Source organism: Amaranthus tricolor, chromosome 15 (assembly GCF_026212465.1).
Source record: "Amaranthus tricolor cultivar Red isolate AtriRed21 chromosome 15, ASM2621246v1, whole genome shotgun sequence".
Classification (NCBI taxonomy): Eukaryota; Viridiplantae; Streptophyta; class Magnoliopsida; order Caryophyllales; family Amaranthaceae; genus Amaranthus; species Amaranthus tricolor.
Window position 1 is genome coordinate 8,319,451 of NC_080061.1, and position 22,574 is coordinate 8,342,024.

The 22,574-nt window shown below is 34.9% G+C and overlaps 2 protein-coding genes across 3 annotated transcripts; one reads left to right on the plus strand and one right to left on the minus strand.

Moving 5' to 3' along the window:
• Positions 1–8,124: 8,124 nt before the first annotated feature.
• Positions 8,125–10,318, minus strand: LOC130801867 (pentatricopeptide repeat-containing protein At3g49240, mitochondrial). Its single transcript, XM_057665797.1, has one exon. The coding sequence runs from the start codon at positions 10,226–10,228 to the stop codon at positions 8,306–8,308; it is 1,923 nt and encodes a 640-aa protein (XP_057521780.1). The 5' UTR covers positions 10,229–10,318; the 3' UTR covers positions 8,125–8,305.
• Positions 10,319–13,747: 3,429 nt separating this feature from the next.
• On the plus strand, positions 13,748–22,380 carry LOC130801863 (pentatricopeptide repeat-containing protein At1g15510, chloroplastic). 2 transcript variants are annotated; one of them, XM_057665792.1, is made up of 4 exons: positions 13,748–16,652; positions 16,781–16,871; positions 21,708–21,828; positions 21,898–22,380. In XM_057665792.1, the coding sequence occupies exon 1, from the start codon at positions 13,831–13,833 to the stop codon at positions 16,435–16,437; it is 2,607 nt and encodes an 868-aa protein (XP_057521775.1). In that variant the 5' UTR covers positions 13,748–13,830; the 3' UTR covers positions 16,438–16,652; positions 16,781–16,871; positions 21,708–21,828; positions 21,898–22,380. The 2 variants fall into 2 exon arrangements, with proteins under 2 accessions (XP_057521775.1, XP_057521774.1); XM_057665791.1 differs by having other exon boundaries at positions 21,708–22,380.
• The last annotated feature ends 194 nt before the right edge of the window (positions 22,381–22,574 follow it).

Sequence of the window (22,574 nt, forward strand, 5' to 3'; positions counted from 1 at the left end):
TTGTTGATTTTATGTTTTGCTTACTAATTAAAGAGTTTGGGACATATAAAGTGGTTTTCTGGATAAGTTAGGTCTTCTTATGATGGATGATCCTGTAATGGTATTTTTTAATGAGTGAACCAACACAACCAAGATCTCTAATTTAAGCAATGAAAGAGCAAACAAACCTAACACAATGATTTACGTGGTTGACCTTTAACGGGGCTATGTTTACGGTCTAGCCGAGATGTCTTTATTGCCTTCAAGAACCTCCATTGGAGTTACAATGGATGATGATCGCAATTGAGAGAATTAGAGAATAAGGAGAGAAAGAGAGAATTATGTAATCTAGTGAGAATATGTTAGAAAGCATTAACTACTACACTATGTAATTAGGCCTGTTTATAATACACAGGTCCTAATTACTTACATTCAAGAACCTAGGATAGAAAAGTCGAGAAGAAAAGAAACAGCACACAAGTCAGCAGATTAAGTCGAATCCACTTTCTCTTGGCCAAGGGAAAAGTCGACTCGGCTTTTGCTTCTGTCTCCAAAACACTTTTGTTCCTTTAAAGCCTTTTTTCCTTATTCTAAATATACCCCTTTTCACCCCTTCTTTCCTTATACCATTTAATCATGGATTAAGCACCAAAATCACACCCTTAATTACAGCATGAACTAATGGATGTTGCTTGATAATTCTACTGTTATGACTTACTAAATGAGTTTAATGCTTTCAAATTGAGAGATATTGATCAGAGAACGATGTAGCATGTTGAAAAAATAAGAATATGAAAGTGAGTCCTTTGTTGGCCAAATTGTATTGTTTGGTTCGTTTGTGAATGGTAAGTTACTGATTTGGGATAATAGCAAATTAAGTTCCAGCCTCGTTATTGAGAAGAAAGTTGGTTGATGTTGAGCAACATACTTGTGACTTGTGAGTGATGAGCGATTGAAGAACTTTTGTTGAGTGCTGTTACAGGATAGAATTTAACTTTGTTTACTTCTTGCTGGAGAGCTTGTCAATTGTGATAGTGCTTGTTATATGCTAATAACTTAATGACTAAAATTTCATGACAATAGATTAGATCGAATTGAGGAGGCGAATAAGAACTTTGAGGAGCTTAACATAGAAATGATAGAAGATAATTTAAGAACGTATGGCGAAAAACGACTTGTAGAACATAAGTGAAAAATAACATGAAAAATGTGTATATCTGGCAATATATATAAGAATGAAAGGAAGAAGAGAATTTAAGTAGATGACCAATGAAATTGATTTTCTTAATTGTAAGTTATTAGTAGTGCATGGCCACATATAATATAATCTTTGGTAACAACGATTTTCTACGTCAACTTGCTTTGGCACATGTAGCCGATTTTATATTGTTGGAATTAAGATTTAAGACTTTATTATTTTTTTTTTTGCTAGCTCATGGTTTATGGTTTGAAAAGAAGCAAAATGTTAGGTTCTAACTATTTGTGACTAAAGGTTCTTACATAAAGAGGACTAAATAGGAAACAAACGCTAATGAGTAAGTTACATAGGTGGTTGAATCGCCAGAAATTAAAATGTAAGTCATACAAAAGGAATTATGTGTTGTTGGGTGTAGTAGAGTCAATCATCAGTTGCATTTATCTTTACAAACTTCTGAGGTTACGATCATCTCTAGAACTTGTTCTATACCATAGGCTGCCGATGCCTTCAGGATTGTTATCACCTATCTGCCAATTACGGTTCTACCTGAAGCAGATACCTTGCTACCTCCTCGTAGTCCCCCAACAGCCTCGTTTAATAGTGTGTTTCACCTTAAGTTTTGAGCTATCCATAGCTTAGGACGTGTTCCCTCTTCAACCATGATAAGGGATTGCAATATGTATCCCACCTCCCTGTCTTTGACATTTCACAAGTCTTATGGGAATCAACAGGCCATTATGTCAAGAACTCAAGATGCCCTAACCAAGCCACAATTTGGAGTGGGGTTCTCTTTTGCAATTACTCGGGCAGATGATTCTGGAGCCAAGCCTTCTTAGTGAAGCTTTGTGGTTTTGAGTTGCAGGCTGCAGCCAATTAAAGGATGTTGCCATCTTGTAGAGTTTGGCTTAGGTAGTTATCGTCCACTATAGCTTCTCCGTTTTTTGCTTCCGTTGATTTTTACTTCATTCCATTCCATTTCTCTGCAGCTGTTTCGAGATATATTCCATCCCATGGGTGACGTTGTAATTCCCGTTTTTTTCAGTGTGCATTGCTAAGGCAATGGTTTTGTTCTTGCAATTGATATTACTACGTAGTTAAGTGCGGTTTGGTCTTTATCCACGTTTTGCTCACCAAGTGAAGTGTCACTTGTTTTTAGTGGTGCCTATGTCTATGTGGGCCTAAAAAATGGTCATCAAGCAAAGAGATCGAAGAATTATTTATCATATAAATGTCATGATGGAATGAAAATTCTCACACTAATGTTGCCAAAAACGAAAAATCTCACGCTAATGCTCCCAAAAATTATTACTCGCAATATCATCATAGGATTTTTTTTAGAACAAAAACAGATTAACATTGTTAATACTCTTAGCAATCTATCTATATGAAGTATAAATTGTGACGATAGTAGAAGTTAGTTATGAGAATTTATTGTTTGGCAAATTAAAAAATTTTAAATTTGAATTTGAATTTAATTTCACCATTGTTTTTAAAGTAGTTAAAGTTGAGAATTTAAAAGTAACTATTCAAACTTTGTCGTTCTTAATTTCTTAATTTATGATTTCATAATTGAAATCTATAATTTAAAATGAAATAATTATCCTAAATATTACATTACACCATTTGAAAATAATTATGATAAATATTATTTTGATAAAGACTTGCATTCATTGAAAATTGAATGATCAAGTTCCATAATGCAAACAACTTTAATGTTAAAAAATCATATATATATATATATAATGCATATACTTCTTATTTCATTCAATAAATAATTTGTATTGTGATACATAATTAGTTGCTTTATATAGGTTCATCAATTGAATAATAGACGATAGAGTTTAAAGATGAAATAGAATTGTTGATGAAGACAACACTCAAACTTGTCTTCATCAACAATCGTATTTTCTTCATCATGCTAGAATATCAATTTAAATATGGCCAATATTTCAGAATTAAGATACCAACTTGTTGTATAAGAGAGATACAATGTACAAAATTTTAGTAGAAAATTTTATTCATTATTTGTAAATAATCATAAAAAAAAATAAAATTAATAAAATAATGAACCTATAGAATAATGCCATATATTACGGTTATTTATCCACTGAAGTTCAAATTTTAGTATAGAAGACCATTATTATAATGGACAAGAAAAAGGCCGCCGATCCGGATAACAAAAATCAAGCCTTTCTGCATTAAAAAAGCGAATTTCAATGAAATTCAAACACACATACAAATGATTGACATAATAACTACAAAAAGGATTAAAGTTTTCCAATACTAAATATCAGGCTTATGTTGCTTGGAAATTGAAACTTAATATTCGCGTTAAGATATAATTTGAAACATAAATGTATTTTGAGGAGAAAATTAATCAGAAACTTTGACAATAATGGGCTAACAAATTCTATTGAGAATATCTGATCCAATCACAACAGCCAAACCCCAAACTAGGGCAATCATGGAGGACTACAGTTGGACTAATGAACCTATGACTGGAGCATTTGATAATACTGATGCCTTACCTGAACCAAATATACACTTAGATTCATCTCAAGGTCAGGAAGGAGTTAAAGAAGACAACTCAAGTCCAGCTGATCAAAACAAAGATCACAGCAAGACCACACAAACAGAAGAACAAGCAACAGAGCAGTCCTTCTGTCAGCAGACTATGCAGGATACATGGAGCGCAGCTTGGTACACCAAGAACCTAGAAAACCCAAGGAAGGTCATCTCTACACATGGACCAAGCAGCTAAGGCCCAAGGACAATCCTAATAATTCACGAAGAATCCACAAGAACAGCCTCAAGGACTTGAGGTCGCTGGATCAATACTGACAGCATGTTTTAGTTTTGTTTTAAGTATTGACTCTTATTTGTGTACATGTGTCTAGCACGTGATGTTAGTTAAGTTTCTTAATCTCAATTATAGCCGTTACTTGAATAAGAATCCTATATATAGGGATTCTCTCATGTGTATCAAACATTTAAATCTTTCAATACATTCAACATTAGAGTAATTGCTTGCAATTGTTCAAGGGAGGTACAGGAGTATTCTCTAGCTTGAGTGTGATCTTTGTGAGTGAAGCAAGGGGAACATTCAGTTTTTCCACAAGGATTTAGAGAGTGAATCTTAATCCAAGTGTGAGGAAGGAGCCGGTGGCTGAGTGAAGGCCAACTTGTTTCTATCCCTTCTTTCTGTCCAAGGCACAGAACCATTTCTTAGGAGTTGTTCTGGCCACCTTCTGTTTCATCAATACAGAAGGGACGTTTAGGTCCAAGATCCTCCAAGATTGTTCTTGAGGGTGTTCTTGGGACATTGATTTGATTCTTGAGGATTATAACTGTGTGCACGCATCAATTTGGTATTAGAGCCAAATTTCAAAAAAGGTACATGAAGGAAGAAACACAAAAATCATAAAATAACAGGTAATATCTACATTCTGGTAAAGTTTTCAGATGAGCAGGTATATTGCAAACTTTGATTTTTGCCGCAACAGGTATGAATTGAATCCTTTATTACTTGTATTTTCATTCTTTTCACTACAAAGATTATATCATATAACCAATTGTACTTAATTGTGAAATTATGAATTCCTGAATTCTGATTTCATGTCAGTGCACATTTCTGTTGAATCTCTGATTTCTGATAAATGTCATTCTGAATTCTAATGGTCTTTCACGAAATTCAATTCTTGATTAAATTGCATGTTATTTCTAAAGGGCATTTTCGACACTTTGGTTTTCAAATCGCCCAATCATAGTTTTTCTGAGACTTGTAATTGGCAAAACTGATTTCAGAGAATCAAGGTTTTCTGTGTTTGTGCAATTACGATTGAATCTAAAAAATTCTTGTTTGTTTGCAATCTTTATTATATTGTGGTGTGTGTGCAATATGAATACTGATGAAAGATTGGCTGAAATGGCTAATGCCATTCAACAACTTGCACAAACTGTTGCAAGATTAGAAATAAACAATCAGGAAAGAGAAACACAATTACCCAATACTAAGAGGGGTTTAGAGGATAAAACTCTCAGAATTGATATCTCTGAGTTTGGGGGAACGTCACATAATCCTGAGAATTATTTGGAATGGGAGGCTGGGTTGGAAAGGTACTTGAAATTCAAGAAAACTCCCGAGGAACAGCAATACAAGTTAGCTAGGATCAAACTCACAAAGCTAGCTGTTATTTGGTTAGAGGGAATCCAGAAGCAGAGAAGAAGGGACAATAGGGACATGATTAACACATGGGTTAAACTCAAAAAACACCTTAGAAAGAAATATGTTCCTTCCTCCTACAGACAGCGCTTGTTTGTGCAATGGAGTACACTTACGCAAGGGGGAACGACAGTAGCTGATTACATACAGGAATGAAAAAGGATGTCAACCCTATGTGATGTAAATGAACCTGAGGAAATGAGGGTAGGAAAGTTCATAGGGGGATTAAGAGAAGATTTAAGGGAAAAGCTGGAGGTGACGCAGCATTTAACCTTTGAGACTGCCTGCAGTAGTGCCCTAACCTATGAGAATTACTCCAAGAAAAAAAATACTTATGTGCAAACCTACAAACTAGAGGTGATCAAACACCGGGCCGGGCCGAGATGCAAAAATCTGTCCATTGATGCGAGCCGGGCCGGGCCGAAGTGCGGGCCAAAAGTTCTTGCCCAAACCCGTACTTTGCGGGCTTTTGCGGGCCTATGTTATATATTATTTATATATATTATGTAAAATTTAAATAACTTTATAATTTTTAAATTTTTATTTTTTTATTTTAAATTAATTTTAAGATAACCATGATTATTTCACTATAACTTAAAGCACTCATCAATAATGCTTTAAATTAAAAACTCTCATTTTTTTATTTAATAATTTCTAATCAATCACCGTGATTTGTAAATAACCAAAAAAATAAAAATATAAAACTAAAATAAATAAAACCAAAAAAGACAAAGAAATTCACAAAACTACAAATATAATTGTTGCATATTATACATAATTTAAAACACAAATTAAAAATAATTGAAATAATCAAATACAATTGTTACATATTATACATAATATAAAACAAATTTAAAATGCAAATCATGAACAATTGAACACACACTTTTTCGGGTCGGGTCGGGCCGGCCCGCAGGCCAAACACCAAATCCCAAACCCGTCCCAAAAAAATCGGGCCACTTATTTTCTACCCAAACCCGCCCATCAGGCCATATTTTGGCACCCAAACCCTCACTTTTTCGGGCCGGGTTGGACCGGGCCGCCCATGATCACCTCTACTACAAACCCACACAACTTAAGCCTAACATGAACAGCATAACACTGGAAAACCTTGGGACCTCTAACAGTACCCCTAGACAACCTTTAAATCCAACAGTCCCTAACAAACCTAAAGAGAGGCCAAATATACCCATGAAGGATGTGATGTGTTTTAAATGCCATGGTCATGGATACTATAGGAATGAATGCCCTAATGTTAGAGCCTTTCACTACCTTTGAGTGGACTGAGATCCAGAATAAGGGAGGACCTAGGACTATGTTAGTGTCTAAAGATGGACAGGAGGAAGTGATACTCTCACCTACACCTGTGGATGAGCCAAATGGATCATATATATTGACTAGTTTAGGCACCTTACAAGAGCAGAACCAGGGGACACAGATGAGATTGAATCAGAGGAGGAAGAAAGGGAAAAAATTTATGATCCTACATTCTCAATGACTCAATGTCCAATGAATGAGCACTCTATCTAGAGTTCATTATCACCTTTCCAAAGCAACATGACCATTTATTCGAGTCACAGACAAAGAGTAATGCCATCGACAAAGAATATGGAGTACCTAAAAAACAATACAAACACGACTCGTCAATCATAGAACGATATGCCATTTATTGTTCCAATACTTGTTACTTCCACTTTGATCTAAAGAATAATTTTTTATACTCTTAATATCCAACAAATTAATTTATTTAGTGTTGTAAATTTGCAACTACAAGACTCCAAACCATGCAACCTTATAGTGAACGTCAGGATTCACTAATGCCCCACCTTCCATGTATGCTTGAGCAATTAAGAAGTTTACGATTAAAACCGACAAAAAGCAATATCTACAACACATTGATCACAAACTTCTCTAACTCAACATAACTACAAAAACAAACGAAAAAAGTAATCGACACAAGGAAAACAATGTGCCTAGGCTAACGGAATTTTGCATACTTATCTGAATATCAGGATCATTGCAACATGGGTGATCATTTGCACATATGAATCCCGTCAGCTAACTATAGAAAACTTGGAAACCTGCTGCAAAGCCCAGCTATAGAAAACTTCATAACTGCAGCCACGATTAATGATATGTGCACCAGTTCATAATGCTCCATGGTAACCATGACTTATTTGTGCATTATGCTCATTAGCTCCTTCACAATTACAGGCTCTTCTCTAGCATCTCATTGAACACCATATAATATCAGGAATCATGCTTATTTTTGAAGCTGCCTGCTTCCTTATGCCTAATCTAATACTTGAAGCCTCAAAATGTTGTTCTCCTCCCTATAGAAAGGCTCAAAGGAGACAGTTGAACACATAAAAAATTTTCTAGTAGTCAGTAGTCCTCTTAAGATATTTTCCAAATGATTAAAGATTATTCCCTTCAATCACTTTGCTTCTAACGTGATTGAAAATGTCACAGGAAAAAAAAGACAAGGGAATAAAAGGAATTAATAAATGAAAAATAACTCTATAGCATAGTGAACAAGAGCACAAGCTAACCAAATCAATAGTTCCAAGGAAAGCACAATTACTCATGTTTGATTAGGTTAGCCCAGTGTCACATGATTCGCTAGTCGCCTCGCGAATCGTGAATAAAAAAAGCGAATTATGGTCGATTTTAGGCTATTTTTGAGCCATTTTGAGCGAATAGCGAATTCAAAAGGCGAACTAACTACCGAATTATGTTTCACTGGGTTAGCCAATATCATAAACTAGCCAACTGACATGAAAATCTTTCAATTCATCATTTAATAAAATAGTTAATACTCGTGTTTTAACACGAGAACAAGCTAGCGCTCTTAAGACGCAGCAACAGATAAGGGAGCCAAGCAAAATGACCGTGTACTTGAAAGATCAATTTGTAGCCTGTGCAGTGTCAAGACTATTAGAATCAGACTTAGCAGCTTCCTCGCCTACTGTAACTGTATCTGTATCTCCACTAGCTTGCACCTTATCATCCCCTCCAGAGAACAGTGATTCTCTATTGTCTTCCTTATTTCCAAGGAGTTTGGATGGAAGTAAAGAAGCAACTGCAGCTTTTGCACTGGCCTTTGCTCTTTCTGCTTCTTCAGCCTCCCTTCTTTTAGCTTCTTCCTTCTCTCGCTCCTTCTGCTCAATCAGTCTGTCAAGTTCCTCTTCCTCTCGCGCTTCCCTTCTCAATCCATCCTTCACAATGTACTTCATGTCATCATTAAGATCAATACTCGCCTCATCCAAAATATCGCCAACAATCTTAAGCACATCATCAACCCGTCTAACATCGCACAAAGACTTGAACATAAATTCATAACTAGCAGAGTTGAACTTTAGTTTATTAACCATCAAGTCAAAGAACGACTTTGCATCATCAATCTTTCCCACTTGAACCAACCCTTCAACCAATCGGTTGTAAACCGACAAATTAGGTCGTAAATTTTCATCAATCATTTTCTTGAAATACCCAGCTGCATCATCTGGTCTATTTTCCTTAAAACACGCATCCATCAACAAACCGTAAGTAACCTCATCCGGACTGACACCCTTCTCGCCCATCCTACTGCATACTTCTTCAGCTTCAGGAAGCAAATCCTTGTTGCACAGAAGCCCTATCAAATTATTAAACGACAAAATATCAGGACTGCAATTTTTTTCATTCATACTCATAAAAACTTCAATGGCTTCCTTGAATCGACCTTCCAAGAAATACCCATCAACCATCACATTATAACTTCCAAGATTCACAGTCAACTTCCAAGGTGGATTATGCAAGTTCTTCATCCTCTCAAACAATTCCAAAGCTTTCTCAAACAGTCCATTCTTACAAAACGCATCCAAAACCAAATTATACGCCAAATCGTCCATCTTAACATTGGAATTCTCTGCCATTGCTTCTTCAAACTTTGCCATGGCTTTATCCTCCATTCCCTTCAAAAAATACCCTTTCATCAAAGGACCATACACAATCCCCTTAGTAACTTCTCCTAATTTCTCCTTCAACTCCTCATAAAGCCCCAACACTCTATCTCCATCATTATTCATAGCACATCCATTCATCAAATACGCATACACTACCTCATCAGCATCGAACCCTTTCGACAACATCTCATCCTTAATTTCAATTCCCTTTTCAACCCTATTATTATCCACCAAGCCCTTGACTAAAATACGATAAGTTGCCTTAGAAGGCTCAAAAGGAGCATCCTCAATTAGCCTCTTATAATGTTCAAGAGCAGTATCAGGTTTTCGACACTCACAATACAATGTAATCAACATATTATAAGTAATAACATTTGCAGCTATTCCAGCTTGAGTAATAAACCGATGAAGAGAAAGAAAATCGGAATACCTCGATTGACGAAGAAGAGCAGCCAATACTGCATTACAAGTAAAGATAGTAGGACGACAATTAGAGTAAACAGAATGACGAGTATACAAAGCTGCTTCATCAAGATCATTCTCTCGAATAAGCTTGAGGATTTTATTATGGAGGTTAAGGCGATTACCGGTGAGAACAAAAACGTGATCGGGGATTTTGGGGGAATTAGGGTTAGGGTTTGGAATAGGAGAACGTTGTTTTTGTGGGGGTTGTTGATGGCGAGAAGGGGAAATAGGAGGTTGCATACGAAGTTGACGCTTTCGTTTACGGCGTTCGGCGGCCATGTCTTCAGGAGTGGCGTAAGAGAGGAGGCGGAAAGCGACGGAAATTGGTGGGGAAACGCGGTGGAGAATGTGGTGATGATGGGGGGTTGAGAAGGATTTCAAATGGAGGAAGAGGGATGAGGGTTTGGAGAACGCCATTGATGAATGCTGTGAAGGTCGAGACTCGAGTAGGAAGTGAAATGGGGAATGAGACGAGGGTTTTTTAGAGGTTTAGAGAAATCAAATTTAGTTTTTTTTTTTTTTTTAAATGATGATAAGTAATTTTTATAATAATGGGGATTAGGCGAATCCCGACATGAATAAAAATTGTATTTTTGAGTTTGCTCTTGAAAATATATTTTTTTTATTATTAAGTTTTTTTTTCTTTCACTGTATCATGTAATAGAAAAATAATTGCATGAAAAAAATTAAACTTGATTAGTAGATATATTTTCCTATACATAAGTTACTAAATAGTTTTTGGTTTTTGGGGGTTTTTTTAATTATATTTAGCTAATGGAATGAAAAGATTAGATGAGAATCGGATGTAAAATTTTATCCAGATAAAATTAACACTTGCTACAACTAAAAAGTTCACTTGTTTTTGATTTTTAGGGGATAAATTTTGCCACTATGCATATAAGTAGATACTTAAAAATATGGAAAATTTCATATCATAGTATCGAACTTTGATGAAATGTCAGTGGTAGCAGTTTTGTAAAACTTTTCTACATTGTAGCATCCACTTTTGTTACCGTTAAATTCTTGTCAATTTCCTTTTAATTCACCATTTTAACGTTTTTATCCTAAGTGTTGGTTGTTGTCTTAATAATTTGCCCTAAATCATTTTTATGCTCTTAGATGTTTAGTTTACCGTTTAATTCATCAAACATTCTCAAATGTTGAGGCCAAATTATAAAGACACAACAACCAACACTTAATAAGGGTTGAAACGTCAAAATGGTGAATAAAACGAAAATTGATAAGAATTTAACGGAAAATGCTACGACAGTTAGATAAGACATAAACTGGATATTACCATGTGGAATTTCCCTAAAAATATAAATATACTAATTAGTCTATGTCTAAATTTATATTTAACATGCATTATTTTGCCAAATGTTTGAATTGGTACGAAACACACTTCATTAATTAAAAGTGCTTAATTCAAACTTTAAATAATAAAAACATAAATTTAATTACACAAGTTTGAAATAAGCACTAAAGTATTTTTTTTAATAATATTTAATTCATTAATAAAGAATCATACGACATCTATATCAGAGATTAAAATTAACAAATACATAATAACTTTAACCAAATATAATTCAAAATTAACAAAACTACGATCATTGTGTATGAGATCTAACAATTCTAAATATCCTCTTCTACATTGCTGTTTGATTCAGTCTCTTATGAGGGGGTCTTTCGATCTGTTGTAGTCTTGAGATAGAATTGAATTTGAAGTAGTTGATGATAATTGCAATTTTAGTGTCTGCTGCGTTATCGCATAAATTTCTACCAACAAATTAACTAGATATCAAAATTCATAACGCCAAACTCTCACGAGAAGAGAGATTAAAACCCAATATATGGGTAGAATCAACTCAATGAATGGGTAGAACAACCCTCCAATGGGAAGAGAACAAAAATTTATTCTAATCATATTAAAAAAGCTTAAAACAGAGAAATTAAAGGCTTATCATCAACTAAAAGGTTGATAATAGTCTCAAACCAACTATGGAGATTAGGATTTTTAAGAGAGATAAGTGAGAAAAAAAAGGAAGGGAGCATTAAAGAAATTATAGGCATATTATAAATATCATAAATTAATATTTTGGTGAATGAACCTCAAATATTATGATTTTGAGTAATTGAAAAATGATAAATTAAATTAAATTTATATTTAAAATTTTGAAATAATGTTCTTTTGATACAAAGGAAAAATACATTTAAAGTAACAATTTCAAATATTGTGTTTTATTTATAAAGTTATTTTATCCTGTTGATTTTATGATTCGGACGTATTGGATCTAATGGACAACTCATCCATAAATATTAACTTATTAAGAAACACCAGTAACTAAGTAAATCTAATTTCGTTGCCAAATGCCAAGCCATAAACCCATGACTTAATGAGTAACTGTAGATGACATCTACTTAAAATTTTTTTGGAAAATGCAATAAATCAAACATAGTTGTTGTAATTTGAATGAGGGTGTTTTTGGAAAATGATTTTTTTGTATTATTTTTGGTTGGTTTTTAACTATTGATCTGCTTTTTGGCAACATAAAAATATATGGTAAATGTATTTATAAACCAGCTTAAAAGTTAACTTATAACCTAAATCAAAAATTTAGTGCAAAGGTGATGCATAATTATATGCGAGAATCATAGGGAACCAAACTTCTTTACTACACAATGGAAGCCGAGAAACGATATCTAAGGCTATTCATGTCCCGAGCTATAGAAATATTGATAATGCGTATTAGGCAAATATATGACATAGATAATGGAGCCACGACTAGCATGCAATCACCTCTTTTCTTGTAGAAGTGAGTTTGCAACTTTGCATCAAGGATCGCCCAATAGCCTTTTCTATTTTGTTGCTATACTTATTGAGTTATCAAAATTTATTCATGAAATTACCCTAGGCGCATGCTTTTCACTAAAAACATTGTGCTTGAAGCAGAAACCAGTGACAAAGTCTATGTGAGGTTAGAGGATTGGAAGGTGACTCTAAAAGGTTGCGAATAAGTCACATTAAAAGATCAAGTTTAAATATTTAGGATCAATATTTAAGGGTAAAAGGAGATTGATGAAAATGTAATGCACCGAGTTTAAGTTAGATGGCTTAGATGGAGCAACCACTAGGGGTTTGTGTAAGAGATTTTCAATTAGATTAGAAGTTATATTATGTCAAGTTGCAGTCCTAACTTTGTTGTATGGGCTAGTGACAATGATTAATGAGCATATGATAAAAGTAACTGAGATGTGAATATCGTGGAGGATGTGTGGACATATTATTATGGTTAAGATAACGAATCATAACTTAAGGGATGGACTAGGGGTTGTACCCATTTCTATAAAGATGCGTAAAAGTTTATTGAGATGTTTGTGCATGTGCAATGGTATAGACCACCTATGCACCTGTGAGAAGGGTGGAAAACATCACGGTCTATGGAAAGTGAAGATGTACGAGGCCTAATACCTAATAAACATAAAAGATGTAAATTATTGGATCAAAACAGAACAACAAGTTGTGAATGTTTGCTTGAAGGTGAGAGTTTATTGAGCTTATATATGTGAGTGTCAAAGGGAAAGCTTAGAATGTCTAAAATATTATGGTGTAAGCTACATGAAAGGGTTGAGATGCAATGGTGGAAAGACGGGGATGCTGCTCTCATTACTGGAAGAATATAAAGGTGTATGAGATGTTTCTAGTAGCCTTAGAATATTAGTGAAACGTTCCAAGTAATAACACATAATTATACGGGTATAGCATACATAATTTAGTAATGGTGTTTAAAAATTTATTTACAAATGGCTGTTTTTAAGAATTTGAAATAATTTTATCTTCAAAAATAAAAGGTACTAATTGAAATAATTTTAAATAATATTGTCTTCAAAAATAATAAGTTTAAAAATTTAAAGCATTTCAAACTTGTCTTCAAAATATTAAGGCAAACTAAGATATTAAACAATTTACAACCTCATCCAAAAATCAGAGCGCGCAGTCAAAGCTCTGATTTTTCCCAACTATGGCGGTCTCCTCTAAAACTCTGCCAATTCCTCCATCACCAGATTCCCAAAACCCTCTCCATAACAACACCCATAAACCCAAAATCCTTTCTTTCAATCTCCACAACCAAACCCATCACCATTCTCTTAAGAAACTTTCTCAATTCTCTGTTCTAAACACTGATTCTAGTAATTCAAACACCCTCAACTTTAGCTTACGTATAACTGAATTATGCTTCAATGGAAGTTTAAATGAAGCATTAAAGCTCCTAGATTCAGCAATAGGACTCAATCTTCCCGTTGAAAATGATGCCTTTATTGCTCTGCTTAAGCTATGTGAGTGGAAGAGAGCAGTAAATGAAGGTTTACAGGTTTATTCACATATCTGTAGCTCCATGACAATGAAAAGTTTTGAAGTTCGTTTAGGAAATGCACTTTTGAGCATGTTTGTAAAGTTGGGTAATCTAAATGATGCTTGGTATGTGTTTGGAAAAATGGAGGAAAGGGATTTGTTTTCATGGAATGTATTGGTTGGTGGGTATGCAAAAAATGGGTTCTTTGATGAGGCTTTAAATTTGTATCATAGAATGTTGTGGGTTGGTGTTAAGCCTGATGAGTATACTTTCCCTTGTATTTTGAGAACTTGTGGGGGAATACCTGATTTGTTAAGGGGTAGGGAGGTTCATGTTCATGTATATAGATATGGGTTTGAGTCTAATATTGATGTGCTTAATGCTTTGATTACAATGTATATGAAATGTGGTGATATTTTTAGTGCACGTTTGGTGTTTGATAAAATGCCTAAAAGAGATAGGATATCATGGAATGCTATGATTTCAGGGTGTTTGGAAAATGGAGAGTGTTTGGAGGGGTTAGGATTGTTCTTGATTATGCGCAAAGCTGGGGTTTATCCGGATTTGATGACAATGACGAGTGTAGTATCGGCTTGTGAGCTTGCGGGTGATGAAAGGATTGGGAGGGAGGTTCATGGGTATAGTATAATCAGTGGTCTTAGTGTTGAAGTTTCAGTTTGTAATGCATTAATCCAAATGTATTCAGGTACTGGGAATCTGGTTGAAGCAGAAAGAATTTTTGCTAGTATGAATTATAAAGATGTGGTGACATGGACCTCAATGATATCTGGTTATCAAGATAATGGTTTTCCTGAAAAATCTGTGGAGACTTATAAATTAATGGAGATTGAAGGTATCTTGCCAGATGAAATCACTATTGCTAGTGCCATATCCGCGTGTGCTTCATTGAGTCTTCTGGATATGGGTATGAAACTTCATGATTTAGCTGTTAGAACTGGATATATTTCATATGTGATAGTTTCCAATACTCTTATTGATCTGTACTCTAAGTGTAGATGTATTGATAAGGCTTTGGAAGTGTTCCACCAAATTAAAGAGAAAAATATAATATCATGGACTTCTATAATCTCTGGACTTCGTCAAAATAACAGGAGCTTTGAGGCGATATTTTTCTTTCGATTCATGAAACTTTCTTTGAAACCTAACTCTATCACTTTGGTTGCTGCCCTTTCGGCATGTAGTAGGATTGGAGCTTTTAAGTGTGGAAAAGAGATCCATGCATATGCCTTAAGAACCATGTTGGCTTTTGATGGATATGTACCAAATGCAGTCTTAGATATGTATGTTAGGTGTGGAAGGATGGAACTTGCATGGAATCAGTTTAATGGATGCTGCAATGATATTGCTGCATGGAATATCATGCTCACTAGTTTTGCAGACAGAAAGCTGGGGGTACTTGCTGTGGAATTCTTTCATAAATTCTTAGATTCAGGTATAGAGCCAGATGACATTACATTTATATCATTACTCTGTGCTTGTAGTAGATCCGGTCTGGTGGCTGAAGGGCTGGAGTATTTTGACAACATGGAGAACAAATATCATGTTTCACGGAATTTGAAGCATTATGCGTGCGTAGTGGATTTGCTTGGGCGTGCTGGTAATTTGGACGATGCCTATGCATTCGTTCGGAAAATGCCTTTTAAGCCAGATCCAGCGATATGGGGAGCATTATTGAATGCTTGTAGGATTCATCAGAATGTTGAGCTTGGAGAACTTGCAGCACAAAAAATCTTTGAAGTTGATAAGGAGAGTATTGGATATTACGTACTTTTATGTAATTTGTATGCTTTCTGTGACAAATGGGATGAACTTGCTAGACTGAAAAAGACAATGAGGGAGAGAGGTCTAATCGTTGATCCGGGATGTAGTTGGATAGAAGTGAAGGGGAAAGTACATGCATTCCTCAGCAATGATGAGTCTCATCCCGAGATAAAAGAAGTGAATGCCGTACTGAAAGCCTTTTATGAGAAAATGGAAACCGCTGGAGTGAACGAGGCTGAGGACCTAGCTGAAAGTCCTTCAAAGGCTGAGGTATTCTGTGGCCATAGTGAAAGACTGGCCATAGCATTTGGTCTTATCAATACTGCCCCAGGAACTCCTATTTGGGTCACAAAGAATCTATACATGTGCAAAAGCTGTCATAATGTTGTAAAGTTTATTTCCAAAAATGTCCGGAGAGAAATATGTGTTAGGGATACTGAACAATTTCATCACTTCAGGAATGGTGTTTGCTCCTGTTGTGATGAGGGCTAGAAAGAAATACACTAGTTATACCCTCAGGAACTTGTACTTGTACATGTAATGACTTCACACTTGTCTCAATATGCTGCACTTTTAAAGACTTCCTTTGCTTGTAAGTGGTTGTAACGGGCTAGGGATTGTGGGTGAGCCGATACTGTCTACATCTAGCTCATATATTCTACGAATCTTTGCTAGCGGCGAACCTTGCTACCTTCAATTTTGGAAATGTAAACTTATATCCAAATGTGTAACTTATATTCAAATGTGTAATTATATATGCATTCAACCAAGCTTTATCATTTCTGTTTAAATGTACAAGAATTCCTGATCTAACGTCTTCAATTTTTTGGATTAGGGCTTTTGTTACCCGAGCTGATTACTACATTGGGACGATGTAACAAATAGGTGCATATATGGTGGTAACCCGAGCTCTTCTGTATTTCTATGTAAGTATGTTATTGCCTCACCTCATTCAAAGGACTGAAGACTGTTTCTTATTGTGAAGACTACAATTAGATGATATAAATTTTGTATATTTGAAACTCTACTCATTAGAAGAGGTTGCATGTTTTCATGTTGAAAGATTAGTTCTTCGTGAAATAGTGAGTTAACTCGGTAATACAGCTACTTCGATTCTTGTAGTTTGACATGTAACCTCACTTTACCACTCAGATTTTACTGATTATCGATATTGTATTTGAAAACCTTGTTAAGAGCCTGAACAAATTACCCACAATACGCCCAAGAATGAAAGGTTTGATCTCAAGAACACGACTCACACAAACACCCCAAAAGCTGAATTGAATATGTGCAACCAAGTACCACAATTAAGAACAAATAAGAACACAAATAAAACACACACCAAGATTTAAGTGGTTCACTCCTAATTGGGCTACGTCCACTGTCCTAGCCTAGATGTCTTATTGCTTCTTTCAAAAGTTCTCCAATACACTTGATGATGATTACAATTGAGGAAGAAGAGAATAGAGAGTTGAGAGAGAAATTTGTAGGGAGAGAATGAGGGAATGAAAGCAATGTATAAATTCTATGTGTTTAGCCCTATTTATAGTTTATAGGGTCTAACACTTATAAATGATCCTAAGGCAAATCAAGAAAACCAAAAACAGAACAAGAAACATGTTCCAGCACATAAAGCCGAGTCGGCTTCCCTTTGGCCAGGGGGAAAGCCGACTTGGCTTTCTCTTCTGTCTCCAAATGATTAAGGACATTAAGTCATACTAATCACCACAGAGCCATATCATCATTTATAGTAAAAATACTGAAATGTCTTCTCAGTATCCTCTTTGTGCATGGAGATGTAGTTCACTGGTTTGTTGTCGTCATAGGATCTTCATGGGATAGTAATATATATTTATTTGGACTTATGCTTTGTTTTATTTAGTGATTGGAAGAAAAGGAAGAGGAGAGATTTGAAGGGATATAATTTTCTTTGTTTGGATAATAAATTTGGAGGTTGGGGATTTGAAAGGAAGATTTTTAAAGGAATTAAATCCCTTAAATATTTTGGAAAATTCCACGTGGTAACCTTGAGGTTTTGGGTTTTTCACGTGGTAACCAAAACTTTTAAAAAATCCACGCACTAACCCTGAGGTTTATCAAATTGTTCCACCATGACCTTTTTTACACATAAAACACTAGCAAACGTTAATTTCGACACTTTAAGGCTGCTGTACGCCTATTTATGCGACTCACCATTTCAAATGCCACCAGTTTCAACCTTTGCTTCAAAACATAAACCCTAACTCTACCATCTTTAGATTTGGGGGGAAAAATATGATTTGAATGAAAGATGGATAAGTTAGGGTTTATGTTTTGGGGGAAAAGGTTGAAACTAATGGCATCGGTGAGTCGCATAAATAGGCGTACAACAGCCTTAAAGCTTCGAAATTAACGTTTGCTAACGTTTTATGTGCAAAAAAGGTCACGGTGGAACAATTTGGTAAAAACTTCAGGATTGCCGCGTGGATTTTTTAAAAGTTTTGATTACCACGTGGAAAACCCAAAACCTCAAAGTTACCACGTGGAATTTTCCTAATTTTTTTTAATGATCAAATCTCTTTAAAAGTGAAATTATTTAGAAGAAAAATTATTTTATTCTTCCTCTCCCTTCCTTTCCCTCAAACAAACAAGTGAAACTTTACTTTTCATTTGCTCCCTTCCCCTTACCTCCCTTCCCATTTTCTTCTTTTCCTTTTCCTCCTAAATTTATATATCTAAATATGATGTAAGAGTCAAGTCAAGGAAAGTAAAGCTTGTTTATAGAGTCCTCTTTATGAAAACCTAGAGAACAAAATATTCACTGTTAATAAGGTAGATTTCATCTTAGAAGTTTGCCTCAAAATATTTTTGTTGCTTTTTGAGTGTTTGGTGAAATTGTTGGTGAGCTTATTGAACCCTTCAAGGTTAACATGTTAAGTGGTTGACAACCTAAATAGATTACATTTGATAGAAATAGACATCTGACACCATGATAGAAATATTTGTCGTGCTTTTTCTCATTAATGTTGTCAAATATATGCAAAAGTACACGAGCTTAATCAAATGGTCCATTTAGCTTATTTAAAATAAATAAATTATTTTTATCCATTCTATCAACATTATGGTTTTGGTAACTTGAACTCTAGCCTACAGCAGCTAGTTCAGTGAAAATTACTTTGATTTGGTTCATTTAGCCTACGCCATATGTTGGGATTAAGGCTTTGACATTGTTATTGTTTTTGTGGTGCAAAAATTATCTATGGTAGTATTTCTCAAAAGTATTAAAGCATCATAAAGCCCTTTTCAGAGCTCTTACCAAATAATTTTGAAATGTCTTTTTGTTTTTTGAGATGTCTTTTATACATTGCATTTTCAACTAATTCCTTGAATCGTATCAGGAAAATGTTATATATGTACTTGGTTATATAGAAAAGGTTGCAACTTTGGTTAGGCAAGTGTTTTAGGCGATTTTTAGGGTAGTGGGGATTTTCAAATTTTTTGTTTTCATATGGAAAGATTTGATCTTTTTTATGTTTTAGAGCTAGGAATGGTTTATGGAAGGATTAATGTATGGGGGATCGAGAAAAATTGATAAAGATCCAATGTTTAATTTTGATTTAATCACATAGGTGATTTTATGAGGTGGAATTTTGAAAGATGAAATTTTGTAGTTTAAGGATGATGGACAAATTCTAATGAAGGGTTGATGGTTTAATGTTACGTGTGGGTTAATGGGATTCAGGGGGGATTTAAGTTTTGTGAAGTATTTAGGATATCAAATGACATAAGTTTTAACATAAGATAGATTTTACGGAAAAGATGCATTGAAAAGGTAGATCTAATTTTTTTCTTTGGTTATGGCGTGAGGCCCAGGAGTTAATATCTTTTGTGGACGTGTGGTATTGAAGGATATTACAACAATTTTTAAACTCAAAATTTCAAACTTTTCTTCTACTTAAAGTTTTGAACTTTCTTCCAATCCAATGATTGTTTGCCAAAAGAGCTTTGACCTTTGCTACAGGATTATACGTATTTAATGTGTATTGTTAGAATGATCCTCGGACATAATTCTTCATTTTCTTTAGCCATGTTTTTTATCATCCCGTTCTGCATCTTCTTCTTCGTCTTACCCAAAAAAGTTTAAATCTTTGATTGAATTCTCAAGCAAGGTGTTGGTTTTGTTTAGTGGGCTTCTTATACAACATTGGTGCAATTTCTCTTTTTTCACCTTCTTCTTAGTCTTACCAAGGTTATCAGGATCAAGACAATGTGGGTAGGATCGAATTGGTTGGACCAAATTATAAGATTGTACGGTCCTACAAATAAACTTAAATATGCTAATATATTTGGCCCCTAGTTGTAATTATTCGTTTTAAAAGTTTATAAATGTGATATAAAATTTATTCGTTTGAAAAGTTTATTTGTTAATTATAATAAGGAAAATTTTCATACAAGTGTGTAAAAGAAATTAATGAAAGATGGTGCATTGAAAAAAAAAATTATAACTAAAACGAACTTTGTTAGATCGGATCGTAGGATCATAGAATTCGACTATACTCCTGCTACTCAAAATTGTATCTCAATTAGGATCGTAAGACTCCACCATCATTACGATCCTGCCATGATTCGGATCGCTTGCTTGTTTTAAGATTGTAGAACCATAGAATTGTGGATCAATCCTGATTTTAATAACAATGGCCTTACCCCAAAAAAGTTTCTATCTCTGATCGAATATTGTTCCTAGCAAGGGGTGGGTTTTGTGCAATTGACTTCTTTTCCAATACTGGTGCACTGACTTCTTTCTCCTTGGCCCCTAGAGATAGTAATATCGTGAACTTGATTTTTCCTATGTAATTTGATTTAAGTGTGTGCTTTCTCATTCATATTTGTAGTTTCCTTTAGATGATTTTTGCCTTCATAATTTGATTACCTGAGAATCATTGTGAGTTGATACCTAATTCTTTATTATGTTAAAAATTTAAAGAGTTATAGTGAGGATTAGGCTTGTGGGAATTCGAATTCAGATATAGCTCGCCCTCATGTTTGTTTCTTTTGTATTCTACTTAGGATTAGTAATTTTGATTTCTCCGGTTAGTACTCATAGCTTTCCCTACCGATCATAGTGTAAAAATAAGGCCATCGACCGCATTGTAAAGGTTTTCAAAAAAAATGAACCGATATATTCCACATAATGAAGGTGTAAAAAACCCCTTATTTTGGCGATATCAAGTGATATCTTATGATTCGATTGATATTTAGTTGTTACAATACTGCTTCACTCCCGCCACCGCATCACCATTCCATTGTGTTTCCGCATGTTTAGACTATGTTACCTATAGGCTGATTGCAACAAGTTAGATGATAGTAGATGCACTGCACTGATTGGGCGTTTTTTCATGAAGAACTTGTATGTTAAGAGTGCAAATAGCTGGGTTTTTGTAATGATTCTTTTTTTTGGGAGTTTTTATTAACTTGAAGGCGTTAAAATATAAAAGGGGCATGTTGGTGAAACTGTTTATCTTGCCTCATCTGATACTATTGACGGTAATTTACTGATTTTGTTCTGGTCGTGATCAATTCTAGGTTTTATGAAACTTGTAGCTTGTAGGATACATAACGTACAGTTCTACGATGAATTAGACTTTTCAGGTCGAGCCTAGTGTCTATAACGATTTCCCTACTGCGCAAGAGCAATTGGTGGTACAGATAAGAGTATTTTAAATCTGAATGTTAAGATACTCATGAGCAGATATCACTAATGTTTCTCATTCGTCCCTCTGTAGAATTCAACGTTCCCCATCGATCCCAAAGCACTGCATTTAGGCCTCGACAGTCCACCACTCTTACATGTCGAAGTGGTGATCTTTGTTTGCATCAATATTCAAGCTGACAGAATTCGTAAAGGTAAACAGACTTGTTTTTTCTCGACTCTTGTTGAATTCGACACTTCCTTTAACCTTCGAGTCAGAATAGATGTTGCAACAAGACCACCCTCTTCATATGAACAACACAAGGTTGATGCTGGGAACAATGCTGAGAACACAAGCAATGAAGACACAAGCATTGAAGCTCAACCTAGCCCAGCCCAAGCAAATGAAGCTGATGAACAAAGAGCTGAGGAACAATTACTCAGTACTATGAATATACATGATACAACCTTAAGGAAAGCATACATAGTTCTGTATCTGGAAGAGGAGGAATAAGGAACAACTTGGTGTTACCAAACGCAAACAGAAGACCCAGCACAAAAGGCCCAGCAGACCTTCAATCTTTCTGTATAAGGCTTTTGTTTTCTGTTATAGCCGTTAAGATTTAAGCGCTTTTTTCTTGATTGTTATAGCCGTTAGAGGATGAAAGCCAAATCTATAAATAAGGCTCTCCTCACAAATTGTATGCAGTTCATTCATTCATCAACGTTTATAGTAATTCAATTCAGAGAACAAAGTGTTTGTTTCAGTTTCTGTTTTCCATTTTTTGTCTTGCAAGGTTGAAACTTGTGAGGATTAGGCCCTGCATTCCTTAGGGAGTCAGTGTCTTCTTCCAGGGATAAGTAGTCGATCAAGATTACTTAGAATTCAAGCCAAACAGACATTCTGATCAAGAAACCTTCTGTTCTTGGTTGTCTCTATAAGCGTGCGTGTGTATAAGGT